This window comes from Streptopelia decaocto, assembly GCF_964273445.1.
Source record: "Streptopelia decaocto genome assembly, chromosome: 4".
Classification (NCBI taxonomy): Eukaryota; Metazoa; Chordata; class Aves; order Columbiformes; family Columbidae; genus Streptopelia; species Streptopelia decaocto.
In genome coordinates, this window is record NC_138658.1 from 53,889,406 (window position 1) to 53,899,911 (window position 10,506).

Sequence of the window (10,506 nt, forward strand, 5' to 3'; positions counted from 1 at the left end):
GATATGTAGACCATTCACTAGAAATTTGGCTCAACTGAATACACATTAACATCAAAAAGTGACATTAACTGAACACAGGAATGAGCAATAGATCTTGCCTTCCCTGTACAAATATTCCCACTACCAATACTTGGCCAACTCATAGGTCCGGTCAAATGATCACTACTGTTATATTTTAATTATTTTGAGTCAGATTGAAGTAATATTCATAACCCTAGTGCTTACTAGCATCTATGTAATACTGATCATACAAGTTCAATGGTATTACATTCAGAGAAATTTAAAAACAGCTACATGGTTCACATAAAAAGGCTTAAAATTACAAGTAAATTAATAATTCAGAAAGACCACCTTAGAAGCGAGAATAATTAGTAGTTTTCTTAAACCATCCTAATAAATGCATTTTGTTTTGAATTGACTATTCTTCAGGTACCAAAAAAGCAAGAAGGGACAAACTCCTCTGAAGGCAAAGACGTACAGATTAATCCTGAATTATTTTCCAGCACAAACTGGAAAATATAACCAAACACACCATAGACAGAATTAAGAAAACAAAAGATGCACTGTAATGGCATTTCAGTATCCTTTTCATGGAACTATAGGAAACGGGTCTAAACCTTGCTTTGTCTGAAATCATAGGCATGGTTTGAAATACGCAGTAGACAAAATTACTTTTGGGAATGTACAAAGGATGTCACAAACCACTCTTTTAAAGCTAAGATGATCTCCACGTTTTGGAGAAATATAGCTTAAAGAAGCACTAGGGATCTCATATCTGTTTGATCTTCAGGGTTCGAACCCAGAACTTGTTTAGCCTGAAAACCCTGACAGCTTTGCCTCTACTAGAAAACCCCAGCCTCTAATTTGAAGAGGATACACTATTGTTTTACAACAGTGGAAACTTCAGAACTAAAAAGAAAAAGCCCACTTTCAAATTATTCAGTTTATTTACAGGGGAGTTCTATGAGGTGGGGTGACAGAACTGGAGCTGCTGTCTAGATGTTTTCTTTCAGAAACAGAAAAAAATACAGTAATTAAACCAAAAAATTTATCCTAGAAATACAGAATCATGGAGGAAGAGACACCTGGGTGGTCTCTAGTTCTATCTCCTGCTCAAAGCAGGTTCAAAGAGAGCAGGCTGCTCAAGAACTTGTTGAGTTTTGAGTATCTCCAAGGAGAGAGATGCCACAACCTCACCAGTCAATCTGTTTAAACGTTTGACTATCGTTGTAATTTTTTTCCCCCGGTGTCTAGTCAGAATTTCCCATGTTCCAGCTTATGTCTGTTGCCTCCTATCCTATCCCCACGCACTTCTGAGACAAGCCTGGCTCTTCTCCAGAGCCTCTCATTAGGTATTTGTGGATGACACGAAGATGTCCCTTCGAACAGTTCTCTCAACAACATTCATTCTCTCACTGTCTCATCACACATTATGTGCTTCAGCCCCTTAACCACCCTGATGGTGTTCTGTTGAGCTTACTCCAGTATATCAATGTCCTACACTGGAAAGCCCAAAACTGGACACAGTACCCCAGATATGGTCTCATAAGCACAGAGGTGAAGAATCACTTTTTGCAACCCACTGACTACATACTACCCAGTATGCAGTTGGGCTGCTTTGCCACAAGAGCACTGCCAAATCACGTTCAACTGGGTCACACAGGTCTTCTCCTGCTAGCCTGCTGGTTTGCAGTCAGTCGCCATGCTGAATGCACTGGTGTATGGCACTCTTTCCTCCCAGATGCAGGACTTGGTACTTACCTCTGCTGAACTTCAGAAAGTTCCTGACAGCCCATTAATTTCTCCAGCCTACTAAGACCACACTGCTTAGCAGCCCTGCACTCCAGCACACTGACACCCCCACCACCATTTTTTTATCATATACAAGCATGCTGAGAGGTTGAACAGAGATTGGCACCAATATAATGTCAGTTTAAAGGCTGTCATCTTTACACCTTGTCTACCTTCACACTTTTATTTAACCAGGCATGCTCTATCTTTATTCACACAAACAGTCCCACTGCACTCACTAAGCCTCTACTGACTTCAGTGAAACTTTTCTTATTAATCTAGAGTTAAGAAGATGTATTAGTAGGAAATGGGCACTGTTTAAAAAAAATCTGTTGCTGATTCAGAAGTCATAATAGGAGACTTCTTAGATATCTGCGTGGGTTCTACATGATAAATGGAAGAAAAACAAGCACCCACAATTTCCAACAGGCCCTTCCAGTAACACTAAGGCACAATTGCTACTAAAAGTTTCCATCTATGAGAATTCAACTTCTAGCACCCAAGACTGCCCAAATATAATTTAAAAAAAAAGTTTTTCTGAGTCTGAAGACTAAATGCTTATGGTTTTCCAAACAGCAAAAAAATTTCAGAGATGCCACTTTGCATCTTACTGCAAACTGCTACAAATCACAAGACCACTACAGGCAATGATGAAAGCAAACACCAGAGCTACTAGAACCCTAAAAGTCTAAGAAGAGACACAGTATGGCAGACTACCATTACTCTTCCCTTTTCCCTTTCTCCTCTAAATCACAAAAACACACAGTGGACTCCAAAATAAACACCTACTTCCCTCTCGGAAATGAAGTACCATTTTTGCCATTTTTTGCCATTATTTTGCCGAAATTTTGCCATTAACCTACTATCTCCACTTGAATGCTATTTTGGATTCAAGCAAGCTACAAATTTTAACCGCTACTTCAGATATCTGCTCATGCAAATATTCATAATACATAACTGCAGCTGAGTTTAATTTATTCTCAGCTCTATCTGGGCTTACCTCCCATGCAGATAAGCCCCTGCCTCTTGATATTCATAAGAGAAGCATATTTTGTGGTAGAGATACCAGCAACTCTCTTCTTGCTAGGAGGAAGGCTTGTTTCCCAATGCATTAACTTCAGTACCAGAAGAGTCATTTCACCACATCTATTAGCCTCTGACTTTCAGATGGCCAGAAGCCACCTCCCATTTCTACATTATCCAAGAAACTGGATGGCCAATTAAACATTGAATCCTTCAATGCTACCATAATACACTTTCTTCAAAGCATAATACACAGTGTTGTATTAAAATATGAAAATAAGTCACACATTGTTTAACATACTCAGTGAACTACAAATACTTCTCACCATCAGTCCTTAGGTGACCACAAGATTTTTCAACACATTCCTGTTCATTGTTAAAGGCCAGAAAGACACTTCCTCTCATAAGACTGCTGCTTACAAACAGAGAACAGGTAAGGATTTGGTTACTCATTGAAATATTCCAGTAGCTCTATTCTGAAATAATACCAGCTAACTTTCACCAAACCCTGCTCTCACTTATCAAAAGGGAAATACTATTCTCCCTCCACCTGTTTATTGGTTTCTCCATTATGCTGCAGCCTCACGCTTTTGTTCAAAATATATTTTGCAGCTTTAGAATTTAAGTCCATAAAACCAAGATAACAGATCAATGAAATGACAGAACAAAAAAAGATGTAAAGTTGAGCGATTCATGCCTTGCCTAGACTAGGATTTGGAGTAAGATGCGATTTAGTGTACTGCTTACTCTTTCTAGAATTTTAATACAAGCACAGTACAGTACCCTTAACACATATTCAACCAGTCAAGTTACTACCTGTACTAACTTATCAGCTTCATCTTTGTTAAAGATGCAGTACCTCATCTATCTTAGAATTTTAAAGGTTCTTCCACACACAAAGGTAAAAAGATTTATTTAAATCACACTTTGAAGAGTACTCCTGGCAAACAAATTGTTGGTTTCATGTATTTAATTCAAATATTAAAGATATGCAAAGTTATAAGGATCTCTCTTAAATACACAATATCTCATTCTTAAGCTTATGTGTAGGGCTTATAATAAAACTAGAAATAATAAAGCAATCAGAGCAAAAATGCTTCTGTTGCTCAATTGTGAAAAGAATTTAAATGCTTTTTCCAAAGAGTCAAGAAGCCACAGACTCAAAAAAAAATTAAAAATCTTTCATCTCCTATCTGTAAACTAGAGATCAAGATAAAGTCTAAAATTCACATTTTAGTGATTTCCTAAAAATGCCAGTTAAGTAAACAAAGTGCTAAGTATAGGAAAAGTACATTTAGTCATAGGAATAGCAAGGATTCATAGAATCCTTGTCCAAGGATCCACGGATCCTTAACCATAGCACGGATAAACACACTTTTCAGAACTCTTCCTTCACTGATATTTAGAAGTGAAATTTGGTGATTCCTATACATACTTCAAATGCAGAAGGAATTAATTGCCATCCAGCTGCTCCCTTTTAGAAACATTTTTCATTCCACCACCCCATTTCAGCCCAAAGGTGAGTACTAGAAAAAGACAGAACAAACTTTCTATGTACTTTTTGCAAATGTGCCTGTCCCATCCCTGCCCGCCCAGGCATTTGTGCTGATATTGCATCTGCAAAGAAACAGGTGGCCTGCTCTTCATGTTCAGGTGTAGCTCAAAGCATCAAATCAAGAATAACTTAAGTGCAGATAATGTGAGCCACTTTGCCTTCAGAGGGAGACTTAAAGCCTGTAAATACAAAATTTAGCATCACCATTCATGAAAGCTTTTTTAAAGAAACAAGGTATAATAATCATTTTAGCACACAAATCACTTAGAAAAAAAAACAGCCTTTTTTCCTCTGATTTGTAGTATTTAGTTACAGCTCCATTCACCACCTCACTCCATATGTTTTTGTGCTCAGTGGTACTGACACCATAGTCTGGCTGCCTTTGAATGTACAAACATTCACAAAAACTTTGCTTGCAACTCAGGCAACTATTGAGTAATGCTGAAATTCTGCATTCAAGACAGAGGAGCTAGTATAGTCTGTAAACAGCAATTTCATACACAGAGCTATACCAGTATAACACTCATATGCAGCTTGCTAATGGCAGGAAAAAGCAGAAATATCAAACTCTTCTGTATTTTAATTTTGAAATTCCATCATTTGAGTTTCGTAAGAATTGTGGTCTTCTTTTCGGGAAACCTTAGGCAGCTTAAAAGCAATTTGATATTATTTATTTCCATCATTCTGTACTGAGCCCTTCAATGCACAGACTAAACAAACAGGAAAGATTAAAAACATGCTCACTAGATCCAACCGTAACAGTAAGAAAATCAGAAAGAAAATACACCTCCCCACAAATTCCTATGTAAGTTAAGGGGTTTTTTTCTACATAAAGCAAAGTGAAAGGGTCGTGAAGCTTTTAGACAACACCTGAAACTACAGACTCCTTCCTTCTCACAAAATCAGCTGGTTATATGTGGTACGAGTCTAGATTTTCTAGCTTCAGTATAAAGGTATCCACCTAGAAATTTCCCTTAGCTTACATGCAATTCTGTATTTGCTGTGCAATAGCACAGCCTGTGCTCTGAGGGCAGCTGTAAAACCAGGCCCTCACATTTTTCTAGGGGCTAGTTCAAGCTGCATAGCAACAATGCTGTTAGCACACAATTTAAAAGCACATCAACTACTGCTACCCTAAACACGATTTCCTTAAGTCACTAGTATATTTCAAAAATTATCCTCTCCATTTTTCCTCTGTGAATGTGTCCAGATTTCAATAAACACCTGCCTTAAGAGTTACATGTTCGCATTAACATTTCACAAGCATCTAACCTGCAACATCATCATCCCAAGCAGGACGACAATGATGACACAACCATTACAACCCATCTGGCTGATGTCCACCAACTCAGATACAGACACCGCAAGAGCCGTATTGATGCAACCCCGCAAACGCTGCTTTATGTCCCCAACACTGACCAAAACTTCTTCAGTGTCCCCTTCAAAGCAGTCATGGTGTCTCACTGACCGCCACATACCTCAGAAACACATTGCTCAGGAAACGAGGGAGCATGATTGAAATGAGTGAGGCTTTAAAAGCATCCACCTGAAGGTGAGTAAGCCCGCAGTGGGGTAAAGGCATTTCTGTATTAAAGTAACATAAATAAATAGGGATTTACCTGAACCCTCTTCGTAAAAACTAAAGCAGTTCTCTGCAGCCTCAGGCTCTGGCTGACCAGAGGGGCGACTTAAGGGGTTGCGAGTTCACGTCCCCGCACCTCGGCCTCACCGATCGCTTCACCCCCTCCCGGCGGAGCCTCTCCCGCCGGGGCGGCGCGTGGGCCCGGCCGCGCGCGGGCGGGGGGACACGGGGGGCGCGGGCCGGGGGCCCTGGTCGCCCCGCGCCGGGCAGGCCCCACCCCGCCCCGCAGCCTCGGGCCTGGCAGCGCGCTCCCTCCCGGGCATCGCCCGCCCGCCGCGGGGGCCTGCCCGCCCGCTCTCCCCGGGGCGCGCCCCCACAGCCGCTGCCGCCGCATCACTTCCTGGGCCCGGCCCGCCGGCCCCGCTCCCCCTCGGGCCGCCGGCGGCTCTCGCTGCCCGCTGGGGGAGGGGCTCCAGGGCCCCCTCCTCCCCCCTCCCGGCGGCTGGCGGGTCCCGTCTCCCCGGGAATCGCCATTCTCCTCCCCGAGGCCGTGGGACTGGCCCACCCCCAGCACGGGGAGGTGGGGCTGAGGGGCAAGCGGGGTCCCCGTGCAGGCCGGCGGGGCGCCCGCACCTTCCCCCGCTGCCCGCACTCACAGACACACAGACGGGGGAAGGTGGCGGCGGCACGCAGGGGAAGGGGAGAGGCTCTGACCTCCTCGCTCTTCAGCACCTCCTTGAACTCCCGCTTGATCCTCTGCACCGCGATGTTAGCCATCTCTGCAGCGGGCACCCACTCGCCGCTGCCTCCGAGCCGGGCCCAGCGAGCTCCGCCGCCGCCGCTCCCGCTGGATAACTCCCGGCCCCACCAAAATGGCGCCCGCGCCGAGCATGCGCGCTGGGGCCGCCGGCTCCGCCGCCGCTCAGGAGGGGCTGCTGTGTGCGCGGAGCGGAGTGGAGCGGAGCGGGCACCGGGGCTCCGCCACGGGGGGGTCGAGCGCTGGCCAGTGGCGGCGTGCGCTGTCGGCCTCCTCCTCTCCGCGGATCCCCGGGGAAGGATGCCGCCGCCTCCTCCTCAGGGGGCGCGGGGGTTCCGCCCCGGGAGCGCCCGCCTGCCGCCGCTCGCCATGTCATGGGCCGGGCGGGTCCCCAGCGGCGCCTGGCGAAGGTGTGCGGAGAAACGCCCGCAGGCAAAGCCCCGCCGCCGGGAGTTGGGGCAGCGTTGAGGCCGTTGTGTCGTCATGGCTGCTGCCGCGGGCAGCGCGGCCCTACCGGCCTCCGCGGCCCGGCGTTGTGCCAGCAGCCGCGGCGGGGGGACGCCTGAAGCACCGGGCCGGGGTGAAGGGGGTGCCCTCGGGAGGGCTGAGCCGGGCTGGGCCGGCGAGTCCCGAGGTAGCAGGGGAAAAGTCTGAGGGGTCCCTGAGGAAACAGCTGGCCCAAGGACCAGCTGACAGGTGTTCTGGTGAAGTCCCGGAGCAAAGATAAACAGGGGGGGTTTCACATGCCTTGAGAATCTGTTCAACCTGCCCATACTGCAATGCCTATTAGCTTTGTGGTCTTTTTTTACTTATGCTCTCTGGATAAAACTGCAGCTCCTCACACACTGCGCCGCTGGCCCAGCACCTTGCAGTCTCGACACTCGCCCTTCCCTTGGAGACACTGCTGCGTCCTTGCCTGGGACGGGGATCTCACAGGCCCGGCAGGCCCAGGAGCAGGCAGCTCTGAGGAGCCAGTGTAAGGAACTGTTTCTTTTTATAGATTCTGCTACAATATTTTTAAAATAGAGTAAAAGGTGAACATCATTCCTGTCTAATGGACTGTTGTATTTTTTTGCAGAAGCAAACGTGGCAAGCCACAGATGTTGCGCCGTCTAGAAAACTGAAATAGGATACCAGTAACCATCTCTGCTAGCCTGAGGTGCGCAAAATATGGCATGGTCTATAGATAGATTTTCAAAGGGGAACCTGAGATTGCATTTACAACTGTTGTTTATCAGGAACTCGAGGCTTTCAAGACCTTAAGGTCTATAGAAAGATTTTTATAGTGCCTCTTCTTAACGGTGCAGTGCAGGACAATGTACAACATACACAGACATTTATTTCAACAAATGTCTACTTCTGGTATGGCTGTTGTCTGCAATTTATCTTCATTAGTATACACAGCGTTTCAACTATTATATGCATAGCAAAGAAAGTATAGGCACAACCAGTAACAAAAATTCTAACTAATACAGATTTGCATAGCCCTTTTTCTGTGTATGTTTACTCTTCCCCTGTGGTTTGACTGGAAGAAGACTATTTTCCTGCAAGAATGTTGTACCATATGCATCTGTTCATCACCTTAGGTCTTCCTCAGACAGAAACTTGTTTTTAATGCAGTGCACAATGCAGTTTTTCAGCTGAGGTTTTTAGCACCTTTTTGAGAAGGATCATTTTGCATTAGGCCTGATTTCTTTTTAATGACTTCTAGTGTGAACTTGGGCCTTCATCTTCAGAATAATTTAGACATCTGACTCCTGCTGATGTGTATTAAGTTCATTTAGAGAAGGTAGACCGTGGCTTCTCTGTGCCTTAGGCTCTCACCTGTAAAATAAGCATAATAACTCTTTTCTGCTTCTTATAGCTCATAGATGAAAGTTAGGTTTATGGTGTGCTGAGCTCTTACTCAGTACTAGAGAAAAAACTATAAAGGCAGCACATAAAATCTCCAGGTTAAATGCCTTATGTCTTTTCAGACAGCTCATAGAAAGAAGCTGAGCTTCTAATATTCAGATTTTGCTCTGAATGGAGTGGAAAACATGACCTTTATCAAGTGTCAGAATCCTTTGTGTTCCTGTGAGTGTCCTTGTATGTTATAGGTAGTAGACATCTAGTAACAGCCACAGTAAAGGGCAGTGACTTTTGCCTGCTTTGTATCTAGGTTTATTTTCATGTGCTCATTTGGATTACAAATGTCAGAGTCTGTTACTGCAAAAAGCAAATCAAATTAATATGAATTACTGCATCTCTTTTCCTTACTATACCCCACTTTTCCCTTGTCCTTAAATAGGCATCCTTCAGTTATCTCACAGCTGTTTCATATTCACCATATACTGTGTTAATTTTGTCTTTGGGAAAAGACAGAGAATACAGAAAGGCTTTTTGGAAGTTAGAACAGAGTAGCGGTGAGTTCTGCCAGGATTAAAATACTGCATAAAATCAGTACCTTATGTAATCAGCATGCTGGGGTTATCACTGTATACCTCTTATATTGTTTTACGCTTTACTATAGTTTACTATTTTGCAGAAGACTCTACAGGATTTTAGGCCAGAACAGGACCATAGACTAACAGTCTTTGAATAGGTGTTTCAGGTTTTTCTTTTGGTTTGGTTTAGGATTTGTTTTAGAGGTTTTTTTGTGTGAAATAAGAAAATGCTTAGAAAAAATGAGAATGTAATGTCTTTGTGTTATTTCAGTGACTTCCATGTCTGACTTCATAATATATTTTATAGTATGTTGATAATACAGCTCTGTGTGTATCTTCTAATTAAGTTCTCATTAGTCTTTCACCCTTAGAAAGATCCATGCACAAAATGAAAAAGTGGAGTCCTTTGAACATAGCTTACTTTTTGAATTATGAAATTTTTTATTAATAGGATATCTCATTTCAGGAGATGGTTCTTTCATTGATCCCATCATCAGTTTAGCCTTATACCAAACAGTTTTTTCAACAGCAGCTTTCAAAAACTGACCAAAAATTGGTCTATACTTTTGCCCATTGGTGTTGATGATAACTAGCAGAGTGGGAGGTAAAATTCTGGGTATCCACACATTGTTTAGTATGTTTGGCGTATTGCTTTGAAATACTTCTGGAAGTAGGTGCAGGAAAAATGGTGTATTAAATGAAGTTCAAACTATTTAAGATTGCTGCAGGAGGAAAGTTTATAGGATCAGTGCCTGTAAAGTAAGATCAGTGGCTATACGACCTCAGCCCAAGCTCTCAGTATGGAAAGTCAGCCATTGTTCATTAGCTGATGCTAGGATAGACAGACACCCTAAATACTGTATCGTTTCCCATGTAATATGGGAAATACTATCTATTCTACAACATATATATAGGAAACTTGCCCACATTTTCATAGGAAAGTGGCTATTGTTCCTGCACAAACTGCGCATGTTGGACTCACTCGCTGTACATACAGTACAGTCACTGGGTGCATGGTTCGTGTGTCTGAGACTACAGATGCCCCCCAGCCCCAGGATACTTATTGGGGACTCCAAAATGCTTGTGACAGCACTAAATATGATTAAATTTCTGTTCTTCAAGTTAAGATTCTTGGTCATCTTTTCCTCATTTCCCTATTTTACTAATTTCATTCTGTTCATATAAATGGGATCTTTTTCTCGTAGAATTATTCAGATGGAATTTGGAATTATTGAGATGGTTCCCTGTGATTAGAAGAAAACACCATTTTTGAAACTATAACTTTCCAGCACACAACATTCTGTTCTTGTTTTGCTGCTTTGTGCCTTGCATAACAAGACTCCCCCACCCTCACCTTGACCTCTTCAGTTTA

General features: G+C 43.5%; 1 protein-coding gene across 1 annotated transcript in view; it reads right to left on the reverse strand.

The window, feature by feature from the left end:
• UBE2K (ubiquitin conjugating enzyme E2 K) overlaps positions 1–7,007 on the reverse strand; it is a 42,324-nt gene extending 35,317 nt beyond the window's left edge. The window contains exon 1 of the mRNA XM_082050270.1: positions 6,666–7,007. Within this exon, the coding sequence (XP_081906396.1) occupies positions 6,666–6,728 (63 nt within the window). The 5' untranslated portion in view covers positions 6,729–7,007. The remainder of the gene's footprint in view (positions 1–6,665) is intronic.
• Positions 7,008–10,506: the final 3,499 nt, after the last annotated feature.